Genomic DNA, 16238 nt, shown 5'->3' on the forward strand with positions numbered 1-16238 from the left:
AAAATGCACCATTTACCAGTTTACACCCTTCCTCACTACAGAACGACAGGATTCAGGTTTAAAAAAAAAAAAAAATCGTCAAAACGCCACTTTCGTTCAAAGCATCAACGAGAGACTGTCTTCCCTCAGCAGACTGTACAGAGACATACAGACTGTCTTCCCTCAGCAGACTGTACAGAGACATACAGACTGCCTTCCCTCAGCAGACTGTACAGAGACATACAGACCGTCTTCCCTCAGCAGACTGTACAGAAGACATACAGACTAGTCTTCCCTCAGCAGCGTCTGACGATGTGGATCCTCTGGTGCTTCTTCAGATGACTGGACTGGCTGAACTTCTTGCCGCACTGCTGACAGCCGTAGGGCCGCTCCCCCGTGTGGACCCGCTTGTGCTTCTGGAGGTTACCCGCGTGGCTGAAGCGCCGGCCGCAGTGGAGGCAGCAGTACGGCTTCTCCCCCGTGTGGCAGCGCTGGTGGATCCGCAGGTTGCCGATGCGGCTGAAGGTCTTGCCGCACACCACGCAGCTGTGGCTCTCGTCCTGCCGGTTCCCGCCCCCAGCCGCACCGGCCCCCGCCGCCCCCCCCGCGCCCGCCCTCCGCATGTCCTGCACCAGCTCCGGGTGACACTCGAACGGGAAGGAGTCCACGAAGGTGCTGAGGCCGTCGGCGTTGATGTAGTGCACCAGGCCGGGGATGCCCGGGATGGACGACGGCGCAATGTTGTTGCCGTCGGCCCGGTCGCCGCCGTGGACGCCGCCGTCGCTCCCCGCCAGGTCGCCGCAGTCGAACAGGTCGCCCCCCTCGCCCATGTGTCCGTGCAAGGAGGCGCACTCGAGGAGCTCTGGCTCGGTCTTGACCATGGGGACCAGAAGAGCGGGGGGGGAGCTCAGGCCGCCGCCGCTCCGGAGCATCGGGACGGACTTCGCCTGCCCCCCCGTGGCGGCGTCGTCGTCCAGGTCGGCGGTGTCGTGCAGCGAGTGGGTCATGTAGACGGTCACGGCCGCGTTGGTGACGTTCGACAGCCTCTCGGGGAACTCCCCGTGGTCGGCCAGCGCCAGCGTGATGCTGCACTCGGCCGTCTCCGAGTCGTCCGCCGTGTCGTCCTCCAGCTCCGCCGAGGCGTCCTCCAGCTCCGCCTTCCGCAGGAGGCCGTGGCTCAGCGCCTGGAGCAGCTCCGGCTTGAACTCGGTGTCGCTCTCGAAGTCCGCGTCCTGCATCAGGGCCTCCTGCAGCAGCTCGTCCTGCTTGGTGTGCATGGAAGAGGAGTGGGGAGGGAAGTGCTTGTCGTCTGTAAACGAGAGAGAGAGAGACAGAGAGATACAGAGACAGATAGAGAGAGAGAGAGAGATACAGAGACAGATAGAGAGAGACAGATCAAATTAAACTGCCGCTCGATACAGGCCTCGACCTCGCACGGAATGTTTGTGTAGTTCTCTTTTTCTTCCAGCATGGCGCTGCCTGTAACATTGTGTAACCGAGTGGATTTGAACCTGGGACCATAGGATCCACAGGCGGCCGCACTAACCAGCTGAGCTAAAGGGTCGGACCCATTAGCAGGTGCTGCTGGTTGACTGTGACCGACATCGTTAGTAGTTTACAATAGCAATCAATGGTTTGTACGTGGCAACAATGGAAAAGACAACGGTTGCTATGTGCAAAATAACAATTGCTATGTGTTGATGTGAGAAATATATGAACAAAAACATAATAATATGGGTGTCTTATTACTGGATCTAGTCAACAAGTCACAGTATAACAGTAATACCATGTTGGGCGTAGTGGGCAAGGCGCTCGCCACGAATGACGGAGACGCTGGGCTTGCCTGTTCGAGCCCAGCGCTCCACATTGCTTTCAGTTTAGCTGGCCGTCCATACTAATACAATTGGCCGTATTAGGGGGTGGGAAACTGATGGGTGGGGATCGTTGTGGACAGCGACTCCTACAGGTCGGTTGGTGCGCCTGCGCAGTAGAATCAGGAACTGTCGGGGGCAGCGTGAGCCTCCCACGCGTTACTCCTCGCCACTGAGAGATCGAGCTGCGCAGGTGAAAAGATGCGACTGCTGTTACCTCAAGTACCGGAGGGGACTTGTGCTATCATGACTTAGTCCAGGTTTCAGGTTTCAGGTTTTTATTTAGACTCCACAACATAAACAGATCATTACTCCAGCTTACATTGCTGTCAAGGATTGAAACGTAAAAGCCTCTTGACTTATTTCCATCGTTGTCCTTGGGTGTCAAGGATGCTAGAAACACACAACTCATTACAGAATTAATCACAATTATTATCTTTGCATAATAATAATGGCACAACCCTAAATTAATACAAAACAAAGCACATTTGTTGATGCAATGTTCATTTATGTCGAAAGTCAGTGAGCTTCAGGAAGCACCCTCGGGGGAGGGAATTTGGGGGATGGGAGGGAGCCGGCTTGTGGGAGGCAAGAAACAGCGTTTGTGACAGGGGAGGGTTGAATTGGATGATACGAAATTGGGATGGGAGAAAATATAGAAAATGGGAGAAAAAGTTGATAAAAAAAAAAAAAAAAACAGTAATACCATGTTTTCCCTACTCTTACCACTGCTCAGAAATGAGGGAATATCTTTTGAAGGTGGTTACAGGCAGCCACGCTGGAGGAAAGAGAACTACACACACACACATTCAGTACAAGGCCCCCATTACTTAATTCAGTAGGATGATGATGTAATGTTATGATTAATAATATGCCTTCTTCTATCTGCTTACAACAACAGACAGAGATGACGACTGACGTAACGACAGCTTTGATTGATTGAAAACTTTATTAACAGATTGCAGAATGGGTATAATACAGTACAGCTCAATACACACAATTGTTAAGGGGGATGCATACCAGAGAAAGACTTTAGTCTTGTTTACATCAGGGTCCCCCATTTTCAATTCATCATAACATATATGACATACACAACAACATACAGATAGACAGTACTGCTACATCTATACATTTATGACTCACCCCCATTGTTGTTGTCTCGATTGATCTTGTCCTGCAGCTCCTGCAGCCTCCTCTTCAGACTCTCGTTCTCTCTCTGCGTCCTGGCGGTTTTCTCCTGGTACTCGGACACCGTCTCCTTCACCACCTCCAGCACCTCATGCACAGCCACCGACAGCAGCTTGGCCACCCGGGCGTTCAGACGCTCCAGCTTCGACATGATGATGATGATGATGATGTGCAGCTAGCAGGTTCAACAGATCTGTTGAAGACACTCGGGACACATGTAGCGAAATGGATGCAGGATCACAAAAAGCTTATTGCTGGCTATGTGTGACGCTAGGAAGTATTCGAGAGGAAACCGATAACTAACGGACGTTAGCTAACCGTTAGCTATAGCGTTGATGAAGTGAGACCACGGAACGTGAAATCCCGGAGTTTTTAAGAAAGCAATAAAAATGGCCTATAGCAAATCAATAGATCCGCTAGCAGTCCTACTTTTGTCATATTTTATGATGACTCGAGGAGTGTTTTGATCTAGCTACCTGACGTCACTTCCGTAGCCCCCCTCTGATTTCGGAAGTGCTTTCTCGAGGCTCAGGCGAAAATTAAGATTACAATTAAAAAAAAATATGATTTTTAAGCCGTTGATTTTTTTAAACCGTTCTCCGGTATCGACATAGTAACTTACTTATTTTTACATTTATTTAGTCAAACAAAAAAAGTTAAATGATAAAAATACGTTTGGCTGTGTCACGTGACGAAGGGTCTGGGTGCGTTCTGTAATGGTACCGGGTGACCCGGCGGTGTTTATTCGCGTACTTGCGTTCATTGCTTATTAGGCTTCCCTTGGTGGTGTTCAGATGTCCAGTATTATTCGAAATTATTTTTAGGTCAGAATGTGAACGCTGATGTACATACATATTATTATTATTATTATTATTATTATTATTATTATTATTATTATTATTATTATTATTATTATTATTATTATTAGTAGTATTATTAGTAGTAGTAGTATAGGAATATTACAGAAAATGTTTAATGGTGACTGTTACAAACATTTTACTTAATGTATTGTATTAACATGTCGTGTATCCATATAGTTTCCATGTTCTCGACAATGGTGCGTGAAGAATATCGGTTCTTCTTACCATGGAGTCGGAAATATATCAATTTCTACTCATTCTACCCACCCCTACTACCGGTCCGTCTAGGTCACGTGACAGACCACCCTCCCCCCGGTCGTTATAAAGAACGCACCCAATCATTTGACGTTAACGTGATGCTTTCTGATTGGCTCCTGGACTCCTGACGACGCGCTGTCAAACAGGCCTGCTGCAGAATGGACGCCACGCAGCCCTCAGTGAAGATGTTGAAGTTCTGCACCCTTCTGCTGGTCGCCGGGACCCGGTACAGCTCCGCCGCGCACGACGGGGGGAACGGGAAAGAAGAGTGCCACAACTACGCCGGGGGACACGTCTATCCCGGCGAGGCGTTCCGGTCCCCCGTGTCCGACCACTCGCTGCACCTCAGCAAAGGTGACTTTTTCACTATGAATTGAAAATGGGGGACCCTGATGTAAACAAGAAAAACGTCTTTCTCTGGTCTGCATCCCCTTAACAATTGTGTGTATTGAGCTGTACAGTATTGTACCCCATTCTGCAATCTGTTGAATTAAGTTTTCATTCATTCATCCATCCATTCAGCCAAGATCTCCAAGCAGGCGCCTCACTGGGAGGGAACAGCTGTCATCGGCGGCGAATTCAAGGAGCTGAAGCTCTCCGACTACCGGGGGAAGTACCTGGTCTTCTTCTTCTACCCGCTGGACTTCACGTTCGTCTGCCCCACCGAGATCATCGCGTTCAGCGACCGTGTGGACGAGTTCCGCTCGATCAACGCGGAGGTATGTATGTATATATATATATATATATGTCACAAATGTAACAGTACTATATACCTGTATGTCATGTATGTCCCTATGCCATAAATGTCATGATGTCATGTATGTTGTGTATGTCATAAATGTCACTATGAATTGAAAATGGGGGTCTGCATCCCCTTAACAATTGTGTGTATTGGCGCGGCTACGTGGCGCAGTGGGCAAGGCGCTCGCAACGAATGCTGGAGACTAGGCTCGAACAGGATGCCTCCTGTTCGAGCCCCGCTCTCCACATTGCTTTCAGTTTAGCTGGTCGTCCACAGTAATACACATTGGCCGTATTACGGGGAGGGAAACTGAAGGGTGGGGATCGGGCGTTGTGGACAGCGACTCCTACAGGTCGGTTGGTGCGCCTGCGCAGTAGAATCAGGAAGCGACGGGGGCGGGGCCCCTCCAAAGCGCAGACCCCCGACGCTGAAAGATCGAGCTGCGCAGGTGAAAAGATGCGACGGCTGTTACCTCGACTATCGGAGGGGACTTGTGCTATGTATGACTTAGTCCACATTGCAGCCGGCTTGTGGGAGGCAAGAAACAACGTTCGAAGACAGGGGAGGGTTGAATTGGACGATATGAAAATTGGGATGGGAGAAAAATAGAAAATGGGAGAAAAAGTGGATCAAAACAAAAAAAAACAATTGTGTGTATTGAGCCGTACTGTATTGTACCCATTCTGCAATCTGTTAAATAAAGTTTTTCATTCATTCATTCAGGTGGTCGCCTGCTCCGTGGACTCGCAGTTCACCCACCTGGCCTGGATCAACACGGCGAGGAAGCAGGGCGGCCTGGGCACCATGAAGATCCCGCTGCTCTCCGACCTCACGCACCACATCTCCAAGGACTACGGTGTGTTCCTGGAGGACCAGGGCCACACGCTCAGGGGCCTCTTCATCATCGACGACAAGGGTGTCCTGCGGCAGATCACCATGAACGACCTGCCGGTGGGGCGCTCCGTGGACGAGACCCTGCGGCTGGTGCAGGCCTTCCAGTACACCGACAAGCACGGCGAGGTGTGCCCCGCGGGCTGGAAGCCGGGCAGCGACACCATCATCCCGGACCCCTCGGGGAAACTCAAGTACTTCGACAAGCTCAACTGATCTGTTCCGTCGTGTTTTGAAAACGTGCGTCTGTGAAAACCACCGCTCAAATAAAATTGTTTTCCTAAAAAAAGAATGTGTCTTTGGTTTGTTGGTGGTTGTTACTGTATAGTTATTGCATACTGTATATAGGATGATGTGAATGTCTGGTCTGCAATCTGCATACATCCTGCAGATCTGCCAGACGAGGTTCTTCTCACAGGTTATGCACTGGCTTTATGGAGTATCATGGGAATTTGATAAATGTATTCCATACAGGAGAAACGAAAGCATAATGTTCTCAAGGAATATCAGGGAAAGATGGTATATGTCCCTCACAAATTTCTATGACATATTAAATAGGGATATTTGCATATTGATGGCTGAAGAGCAAAACCTCCTTTCTGCAGTGTGGGGGGGGGGGGGAACCTATCTGAACTTTGAGAGGCACGAATACCTGGTCGGTATAAACGCATCATATACTGTAGTAATGGTCCAAAAACATTGTATTGGGTATCCTTAAGAAATGGCATTCTGCAAGAAAGCAACATGTTTTAGTTTGCATTTTTCAAAATGGGAGGTTTTGCTCTTCGGCCATCGATATGTTCAACTGCCAGGCTGCTTTCTTGCCCCGAGTTAACCTGACGAACACATGTCCATATGGTTAAATACAACTGAAGGCACAATGTCCTTATTTGGAATCACTCCTACAGTACCTGCTGATGTCTGGTAACTAGGTGTAGAAAGAATCTACATTTTTGTTTAGCAGGAAATCAAGCCCAAAAAGGTGCCCTCTTTAGTGCTCTTGAGCAAGGCAACGAACTGCCAACTGCTCCAGTGGAGCAGCTACGTGACTGGTGGTACTGGGCGTCTCCCAGCTCTGCGTTTGGATGCGTGTAACCCTCCCCGTCTCAGAAACTAAAGGACTTTATATAGTGCTTTTATACAAAGCAATTTACAACTTATGCCTCACATTCACCCATTCACTCACACACCGATGGCGGAGGCGACCATGCAAGGTGCCAACCTGCTCATCGGGAGCAGTTAGGGTTAAGTTAAGACACTGGAGGAGCCAGAATCGAACCGGGAACCTTCTGGATACCAGACGACCGCTCTACCTCCTGAGAAAATGGCGCCCCCCCTCCCTGTCTGTTAACAGTCTGTAGTGTGGTAGTGAAAGGGTTAACCTTCTGTAGTGAAAGGTTAACCTTCTGTAGTGTGGTAGTGAAAGGTTAACTGTCTGTAGTGTGGTAGTGAAAGGTTAACCTTCTGTAGTGTGGTAGTGAAAGGTTAACGTTCTGTAGTGTGGTAGTGAAAGGGTTAACATTCTGCAGTGTGGTAGTGAAAGGGTTAACATTCTGCAGTGTGGTAGTGAAAGGTTAACCTTCTGTAGTGTGGTAGTGAAAGGTTAACCTTCTGTAGTGTGGTAGTGAAAGGTTAACGTTCTGTAGTGTGGTAGTGAAAGGGTTAACATTCTGTAGTGTGGTAGTGAAAGGTTAACGTTCTGTAGTGTGGTAGTGAAAGGGTTAACCTTCTGTAGTGTGGTAGTGAAAGGTTAACCTTCTGTAGTGTGGTAGTGAAAGGTTAACCTTCTGTAGTGTGGTAGTGAAAGGGTTAACCATCTGTAGTGTGGTAGTGAAAGGGTCAAATGCATTTTCAAGCCGTTGAAAGTTTACATTTGTGATGTTTTGTGAACACACTTCACCTAGTGTTACATTTTGAGTTGGGATGGTCAAGAAGGTACATCTTTATTAAAAAAGAAAAATACATTATAATTTATAATTCTTCAAGAGTGTATGGATATAACCCCCAACATGTGTATGATGGTCAATGACAGATTAGGGCTCTGAAAAATAGTTTATAATCACGGCTTGGTTCCGTCTGGAGATATACCACGGTGGCCACCCACGGTATCTATCCTGTTAGAACTGAGCTGAGCAACAGGCCACATATCTTATCATTAGATCACAGATCACAAATCAGCATCAGGCCCAGGGTGGGAAGAACCCAGTAAATATTTATTTGATAAACATCATTACAATGGAATGAATAAAACAAATCAAATAATTACACGATCTGAAACAAATGAGGATCAACATAAAAATGTACCTCCCATAAAAAGTTTTTAACAACCTAGTTCTACACGAGTCATCGTGCCCCTCCCCCTTCACTCCCCATGCTCCGTCTGGCTCCGCCCACTCAAGCACCTTCCCAGACCACCAGTATGTTTACAAAGGTAAGCTAGCCCTACCTCTTAACCAATGATGTTGGGTCAGCAGAGCCCTCTCTCATTACACAACCAATGCTGTTCTTCATACTGCATACCGGCTAGCTCGTCATCACAAACCCACAAAGTAACGGGTTCAAGAAGTCTGATCTTATAGCCTCTAAATATACACGGAGACACGGTAGTGAAGACTTGTTCTAGTGAGGTACCCGGACGTCTTTGGTGGCTCAGTGGCTCAGTCTGATGCCGTCACCTTCCTCTTCATCACAAACAGACTGTTATTCCAGAGGAAAAGCAAAGGTTGCCGACGCTGCATCACACTGGGTGCCCGGCCAGGACGCGTGTATACTTCCGACAACAAATGTTTGTTTCCGCGTTCGAGTTTTGCGCCCTGATTGGCCAGGTCATGCGACATGTGCGCCAATCGTGGGACAGCAAGTTCTGCACCTATTTCCGGGTCTAACAGCCTGCAAACTACCTGGCGTTCTATCGCCATGCTCTAAGACAAACTCTAACCTTAACCAACTTCGAAAGAGTGCCTAAGCTTAACCGTCGAAAGAACTTGAGAATCAGGGCAGGCGTTCTATCGCCATGCTCTAAGACAAACTCTAACCTTAACCAACTTCGAAAAAGCGCCTGTAGAAACTTGCGGCCCCACGATTGGCGCACATGTCACATGACCAGAAACGCGCATGGCCAATCAGAGACGCGGAAACAAACATTTGTTGTCGAAAGTATTCAGGCGGCCAGCAGTCTTGAAAAAGTATAAAACATTAAGCACTCGATCATTAAAAACAACAAGACCTCAAGTCTTAATTTTTATTGGTATTTCATCTGTATTGTTATGATTTTTTGTTTAGTTTGTTTTTAATAAAAAAAAACATTCTGGCCACTGTTTTTTTCTTTTTTCAGCTGCGACCAGCAGCTCTATAGGTCAGTCGGTTGGTCCACAAAAATGTCTCCACCCTCTAGCGTCCACAGGTTTCGCCCCCAAGAGGATAAAATTTGACCTGGAGGTCGAGGGTGTGTGTGTATGTTCATCCAAAACGGCTGAAAGGGGGCGTGGCAGTGGGAGTGGCCTATCACAAAAAGGTCGCAGCCATTGCCAATTTGAAACTTCACACTCTAAAAACAGACCATTCAACACAAGGCTAAAATAAATTATGAAAATTAGATGGACTAGTTTCTTCGGGGGAAAAGCACGTTCCACAGATTCAAGGACATTGTATAACATTGTTGAAAAGATAAAAACGAGGGACCTATAATATTTAATCTTATCTCAGTGCCCCGGGCCAGGTCATAATCAGTATTTGTGAACATGCACTCTCCTGAAGCTAGAAATAAGAATTCAGAAACGTAGAAATCTGAATCTTACAATTCAGATTCTAAAACCTGGGTTTGCTCCATAGGCAAATAAACAAGGAATTGACACAAACAGCCATGACATGTTAAACTGAGTCCTCACACACAAACAGCCATGACATGTTAAACTGAGTCCTCACACACAAACAGCCATGACATGTTAAACTGAGTCCTCACACACAAACAGCCATGACATGTTAAACTGAGTCCTCACACACAAATAGCCATGACATGTTAAACTGAGTCCTCACACACAAACAGCCATGACATGTTAAACTGAGTCCTCACATACAAACAGCCATGACATGTTAAACTGAGTCCTCACACACAAACAGCACCAGTATTCCTAATGGCTCTGAACCAGAGCCAGCCAACCCCCTCCAATGTACAGTTTATTCCCCCTCAAATGTATATATTCTCTTTTAGAAACGCTGTCTCTTAAACAGTACTGCATATTTGTATATCTTGTATGTCATAAATGTCTGGATGTAACAGTACTGTATGTCGTGTATGTATGTCATAAATGTTATGATGAATTGAAAATGGGGGACCCTGATGTAAACAAGACGAAAGTCTTTCTCTGGTCTGCTGCATCCCCTTAACAATTGCGTGTATTGAGCCGTACTGTATTGTACCCATTCTGCAATCTGTTAATAAAGTTTTCAATCAATCAATCAATCAAACTTGGGTGTAAGAGCTCACTCAAACATTTCATGGGCCTACGTCAAGGCCCCAGATTCTACACCCAGGTTACTTCACAAACCATAGGGTTCTCTCTCTGATTCATCTAGTTTCTGGAGAGAGAGAGAGAGAGAGAGAGAGAGAGAGAGAGAGAGAGAGAGAGAGAGAGAGAGAGAGAGAGAGAGAGAGAGAGAGGCAGAGAGAGCAGAGAGACGGAGAGAGAGGGGGGAGCAGAGAGCAGAGTGAGAGCAGAGAGAGAGAGAGAGAGAGAGAGAGAGAGAGTGAGAGAGAGAGAGAGAGAGAGAGAGAGAGGCAGAGAGAGCAGAGAGACGGAGAGAGAGAGCAGAGAGAGTGAGACAGAGAGAGACAGAGAGAGAGGGGGGAGCAGAGAGCAGAGTGAGAGCAGAGAGAGAGCAGAGAGAGAGTGAGAGCAGAGAGAGCAGAGAGAGTGAGACAGAGAGAGCAGAGAGAGAGCAGAGAGTGAGACAGAGAGAGAGAAAGAGAGAGCAGAGTGAGAACAGAGAGAGAGAGAGAAAGAAAGAGACAGAGAAAGAGAAAGAGACAGAGAGAGAGAGAGAGAAAGAGACAGAGAGAGAGAGACAGAGAGAGAGAGACAGAGAGATACGTTCACACATCCACTGTACGGTCCCCGGGGGCCAGTGACGACAACAACAACAACAACAACGCGTGACTTCCACGACAGCGTGCCTTGTCGTCACAGGTGAGTGAGCTGGTGCTTCTTGAAGTTACTCGAGTGGCTGAAGCGCTTGCCGCACTGCGCGCATCCGTACGGCCGCTCCCCGGTGTGGTAGCGCTGGTGTATCTTCAGGTAGCCCGACTGGCTGAAGCGCTTCCCGCACACCAGGCAGCAGTAGGGCTTCTCGCCCGTGTGCACCCGGTTGTGCTTCTTGAAGTCCCCGGCGTGCCTGAAGGCGCGTCCGCAGAGCGTGCAGCAGTAGCGCTTCTCCCTGCTCAGGTGTCTCTGGTGGAACGTCCTCAAGCCCCCGCCCACGCCCCCCACCGCGTCCCCTAAACCCTTCCTGTTCATCGGGAGGACGCCGTCCTGCTTCTCCACCCCGTCGTCGCCGCCGCCGGCGTTGAATATGCTGGAGAGCAGCGAGGCGGCGTGGTCGTCCACCGCCAGGGCTTCGCCGAGGTTCTGGTTGGGGTCGAAGTAGGCCCGCGAGCCGAAGTAGGGTCCCAGGTTGGCCTGCAGGGGGTCCGGGTTCAGCATGCCCAAGGAGGCGCCGCTCGTCCCCGCCGCCTCGTAGAAGTGCGCGGTGTAATCCTCCAGGTGAGGCTCCGTCTTGATCTCCTCCGGCACGAGCAGGGGGTGAGAGGCGGGGTGAGAGGCGGGGTGAGCGGCGGGGTGAGCGGCGGGGTGAGAGGCGGGGCGGGAGCCGTTCTCAAAGATCAAGGCCGAAAGTGGGCTTATGAGCGCGTCGTGGGGCTCCGCTTTGGGAGTCCTGGGGTCGTCGAAGTGACCGTTCCCCGCGTTAGAACAGGTGCCTCTTTTGGGGCTGAGGGGGGGGAAGGCGGGTGACTGAACTCTGACGGACACCTCGAAGGCGAGGACCGTCGACGGCTCCGAGGAGGCGATCACTGCAACGTCGTCGTCATCAGACGAGGGGATGATCTCGATGTCGTCTCCCAGGGATCGGTCCTCCTCCTGCTTGATGACACACACCTGGGCTTTCTCCTTGGGGGGAGGAGCAGCCACTGGCATCAATCCTGCAAAATTACAAAAGTGATGAAGCATACATGCCAGAAAATAGGCCTATAAAGAACATCTCTGAAACGAATGCCTTGTCTCCACTAGCCAGGGTTTAGCCGTGCTGTGGCCTCGTCTCCACTAGCCAGGGTTTAGCCGTGCTGTGGCCTCGTCTCCACTAGCCAGGGTTTAGCCGTGCTGTGGCCTCGTCTCCACTAGCCAGGGTTTAGCCGTGCTGTGGCCTTGTCTCCACTAGCCAGGGTTTAGCCGTGCTGTGGCCTCGTCTCCACTAGCCAGGGTTTAGCCGTGCTGTGGCCTCGTCTCCACTAGCCAGGGTTTAGCCGTACAGTGGCCTCATCTCCACTAGCCAGGGTTTAGCCGTGCTGTGGCCTCATCTCCACTAGCCAGGGTTTAGCCGTGCTGTGGCCTCGTCTCCACTAGCCAGGGTTTAGCCGTGCTGTGGCCTCGTCTCCACTAGCCAGGGTTTAGCCGTGCTGTGGCCTCATCTCCACTAGCCAGGGTTTAGCCGTGCTGTGGCCTCGTCTCCACTAGCCAGGGTTTTGCCGTGCTGTGGCCTGTCTGGCACACAGCGAGTGTCTCCATTGTCTTTAGAACCTGGACAAACCTAGGTGGACCCTGGCTGAGACAGTTGGATCGATCATCAATGGTTTAGCTTTTACAGTTGCTGCTGGTGTGAATTTTGAAAGGTTGCCTAGCAACGCAATGGAGACACAAACCCAACCCAACCATACCATGCTAGACCATGACTAGCCCCAGCCAGGCTGAACATAGTCATCATATGAAGTACAGTACAACTAAAAGAAGTTTGGCATCCAACCAGAGTGCAAATGTAACAGTAAAGTGGCAATAGTAATATACAATGTACAGGTGATTAAACTGGGTATAACATATACAAGTTAGTACTACTGAGTAATAGTGCTAATGTGGGATGTATGTGTTAAACAGGTATAAAGACACTATGGTAGTAAGTCATCCTGGCCAACAGCGTAACTAGCAAGAGTAGGTAAGGGATATGTAGATAAGATATATACAGTAAGAATAATAAAAAAAAATATATATACAGTATACAGCATTATTGTACATGCTATCATAGATCATTATATGTAGGTGTATAAAAAGTAGGTATATAGAAGGATTATAATATGCAGGATGTATATTCAGACAGATATGTATATATATGCTGTAAATATAAATGTATACAGCACTATTGTACATGCTATCATACAGAGATACGGGTAGACTACAGTACAGTACTGTACAGTTGTAGTTTCCCCCACCCGACCCCGCCTACCCAACCCAACCCCCCACCCCCACCCCACCTACCCAACCTCCTCCAATGTACAGTTTCTACGTCAAATGTATACTCTCTTTTATAGACTCTTTTTGTATCACAAACAGTACTGTATTTGCAAATCTGGTATGTCATAAATGTATAGATGTAGCAGTACTACTGTCTATCTGTATGTTGTGTATGTCATATATGTTATGATGAATTGAAAATGGGGGACCCTGATGTAAACGAGACGAAAGTCTTTCTCTGGTCTGCATCCCCAACCAACCAAGTGTATTGAGCTGTACTGTACTGTACCCATTCTGCAATCTGTTGAATGAATGAAAACTTTATTAACAGATTGCAGAATGGGTACAAATACAGTACGGCTCAATACACACAATTGTTAAGGGGATGCAGACCAGAGAAAGACGTTTGTCTTGTTTACATCAGGGTCCCCCATTTTCAATTCATAGTGGATTAATACACTTTTCAATCAATCCATCATGCAGGAGGTCTCACCACAGCTGTCTCGGAGCATCTTGTCCTGCAGCTCCTGCAGCCTCCTCTTCAGACTCTCGTTCTCTCTCTGCGTCCTGGCGGTTTTCTCCTGGTACTCGGACACAGTCTCCTTCACCACCTCCAGCACCTCATGCACAGCCACCGACAGCAGCTTGGCCACCCGGGCGTTCAGACGCTCCAGCTTCGACATGATGATGATCCTTCTTTCGATATCGAGAGAAAGTCTTACAACAAAACGACGCCAAAAATGTTGACCTCTCTGCTACATGGATCTCTGGATGGAAACGCGATGATAAGGTGTCATGTCCAACATCTTGAAACTTCAACAAACTGCAACAAGTGAGAAAGGGGTTAGTTTGGCTAGAATGTTGTTGTGTTATTATCTGGATTGCAGGCGAGGTGTTGAGCTTTTGCTATATAACGTCGTCAATGGAATTCTATCGTATTTATTTTCTTTTCCCAGTCAAATGTCTCCTACCTCGTCCTCGTCCTAAACGAAACCTCTGCGTCGCTAAACCACTTCCTTCAGAAAAGAGGGATACATAAAAATAAAAATAAATGCCTAATTTGTTTTTGTCAATCATATAACCATAATGTTTCCACACAGACCAAAAACACTTCCGTGTTATTTTCCTGCTCCCGGTTGGAATTTGACCGCTGACTTGGGATCAGCTTCCCCGTCCCCTTCAAGACCGTGAACCCCCGAGTGGAGGATTTGCTAAACGTATTCCAGATCAGCAGCGACCGGGCAACAACAGCCCGGACGTCTTCTTCCTCGTGCTGCGAAAGACCCACGTGTTCAATACTCTGCCGCCCTCTAGTGGGCTGGGGAGGTAGTGCTGGCTTTCATTTACTGAATATGATTAGAAGCTTGCTGAATATCACTGATTATTATAAACATCTTGGTGAGTGGCTCGATGAGATATTTACATTTAAATTCCATGCGAAAAACCTTGTCAGAAACCTTGTCTTCCTGTACAGAAACGGAATCAGCTTTCATTTGATTAGTAGGAAGAGTTGTTGAAGCAGTTTTCATATCAGTCTTAGACTACAGTGATGTAATCTATAGGCTGCAGCGTCAACTCTTAAATCATTGGACTCTGCCCTCAGATTTATCACTAATGATAGATACGACACTCATCAGTGTCCTCAGATTAATCACTAATGATAGATACAACATTCATCACTGTGTCCTCACATAATGATATATACGACACTCATCAGTGCCCTCAGATTCATCACTAATGATAGATACAACACTCATCACTGTGTCCTTTGAGGTTGGTTGGTCCTCCATTTTTAAGGCCCATATTAGTAAGCTACCTCCTTATACTACATTATTGGTAAGCTACCTCCTTATACTACATCGTTATTGGTAAGCTAGCTCCTTATACTACATCATTATTGGTAAGCTAGCTCCTTATACTACATCATTATTGGTATTTGGTAAGCCATCTCCTTATACTACATCATTATTGGTAAGCTACCTCCTTATACTACATCATTATTGGTAAGCTACCTCCTTATACTACATTATTGGTAAGCTACCTCCTTATACTACATCATTATTGGTAAGTTACCTCCTTATACTACATCATTATTGGGATGGAATGTTGGAACACGTTCTAGTGACTGTTGGTCCTTAAGGTCACCAGAGTTTGCTCTGAACAGGGTAAATCTGCATTTTGCTATGATGCCCCTAGCTCGTGGAATTAACTCGAACTGTCCTTAAAGCTCGAGATTCTCCCCCGTTGCAGAATTTAAGACCTTGATGACTAGTCATAGTCGATCAAGTTGTACATGTTTTAAGTTATTTGTTATCCTTGCTTATCGTTGTGATTTTATATGCTGTATTTATGATTGCTTATCTCTGTATGTACTCAATGTACATGTAAATGAGGGAAAGTCTTGACAGACACAACCATTCCACCAGACATGCTCCTGCATGAGGTTTTACACTTCCAAAAGTGAGGTTGAATGCAATGAAGCGAACTGTTGTGTTCTGTGGTATATGCAGTAATGCAACTCTCTTCCCAGAAATGTTATGCAGGAGAATAGTAAATGTCGTTTTAGAATCTTGGTAAAACATTTTCAACCAAAGAAATTGACATTCCCTAATAGATATTGAAGGTGTGTACGTAAATGAAAATGTGTGTCTGATATGGATATATTATTAAATTGTTGAATTTGATCAAATGCAAAAAATCAGTATCGGCCATTGAAAAACCCATATCGGTCAGCCACTTTTGGCTAGAAGTTGCCGTTTGGTGGCATTACAGATTGTACCTTTAAGCAGTTTCAAACAGAGTTGGTTTGATTTGAAAAGATTCTCACTCAAGACTCGCTTTCAGTTCCTCACTTTATTCTTTTTTTTTGTCATGAGGAACAATACAATTTTCAGAGCAGACCTATGAGTCTATAAATCGATTTTAAACAATAAAACCTGACTTGTCATCACAA

The 16238-nt window shown here is 47.3% G+C and overlaps 3 protein-coding genes across 3 annotated transcripts; 1 reads left to right on the forward strand and 2 right to left on the reverse strand.

The window, feature by feature from the left end:
* Positions 1 to 275: 275 nt before the first annotated feature.
* Positions 276 to 3476, reverse strand: LOC311235458 (uncharacterized protein; the record flags this gene model as incomplete). Its single annotated transcript, XM_084322919.1, has 2 exons — positions 2994 to 3476; positions 276 to 1288 (listed from the first exon to the last, which is right to left on the reverse strand). The coding sequence occupies exons 1-2, from the start codon at positions 3187 to 3189 to the stop codon at positions 276 to 278; spliced, it is 1209 nt and encodes a 402-aa protein (XP_084179045.1). The 5' UTR covers positions 3190 to 3476.
* An 814-nt stretch (positions 3477 to 4290) lies between these two features.
* prdx4 (peroxiredoxin 4) lies at positions 4291 to 6078 on the forward strand. Its single transcript, XM_084322824.1, has 3 exons — positions 4291 to 4510; positions 4679 to 4875; positions 5622 to 6078. Exons 1-3 carry the CDS (start codon positions 4315 to 4317, stop codon positions 6003 to 6005), a joined length of 777 nt encoding a protein of 258 aa, XP_084178950.1. The 5' UTR covers positions 4291 to 4314; the 3' UTR covers positions 6006 to 6078.
* Positions 6079 to 10969: 4891 nt separating this feature from the next.
* Positions 10970 to 14395, reverse strand: LOC311235459 (uncharacterized protein; the record flags this gene model as incomplete). The annotated part of the gene is made up of 3 exons (XM_084322920.1): positions 14257 to 14395; positions 13779 to 14108; positions 10970 to 11985 (listed from the first exon to the last, which is right to left on the reverse strand). The coding sequence occupies exons 2-3, from the start codon at positions 13966 to 13968 to the stop codon at positions 10970 to 10972; spliced, it is 1206 nt and encodes a 401-aa protein (XP_084179046.1). The 5' UTR covers positions 13969 to 14108; positions 14257 to 14395.
* Between the last annotated feature and the right edge of the window lie 1843 nt (positions 14396 to 16238).

The sequence above is a fragment of the Notolepis coatsorum genome (genome assembly GCF_963971535.1).
Source record: "Notolepis coatsorum genome assembly, chromosome: 10".
Lineage (NCBI taxonomy): Eukaryota > Metazoa > Chordata > Actinopteri > Aulopiformes > Paralepididae > Notolepis > Notolepis coatsorum.

Excerpts from the sequence above, each read along its gene's own strand:
- prdx4 (XM_084322824.1), top strand. The coding sequence starts at position 4,315 with ATGGACGCCACGCAGCCCTCAGTGAAGATGTTGAAGTTCTGCACCCTT. Across the intron at positions 4,511-4,678 it reads CTCGCTGCACCTCAGCAAAG|CCAAGATCTCCAAGCAGGCG; the intron begins GTGACTTTTTCA and ends CCATCCATTCAG. Across the intron at positions 4,876-5,621 it reads TCCGCTCGATCAACGCGGAG|GTGGTCGCCTGCTCCGTGGA; the intron begins GTATGTATGTAT and ends TCATTCATTCAG.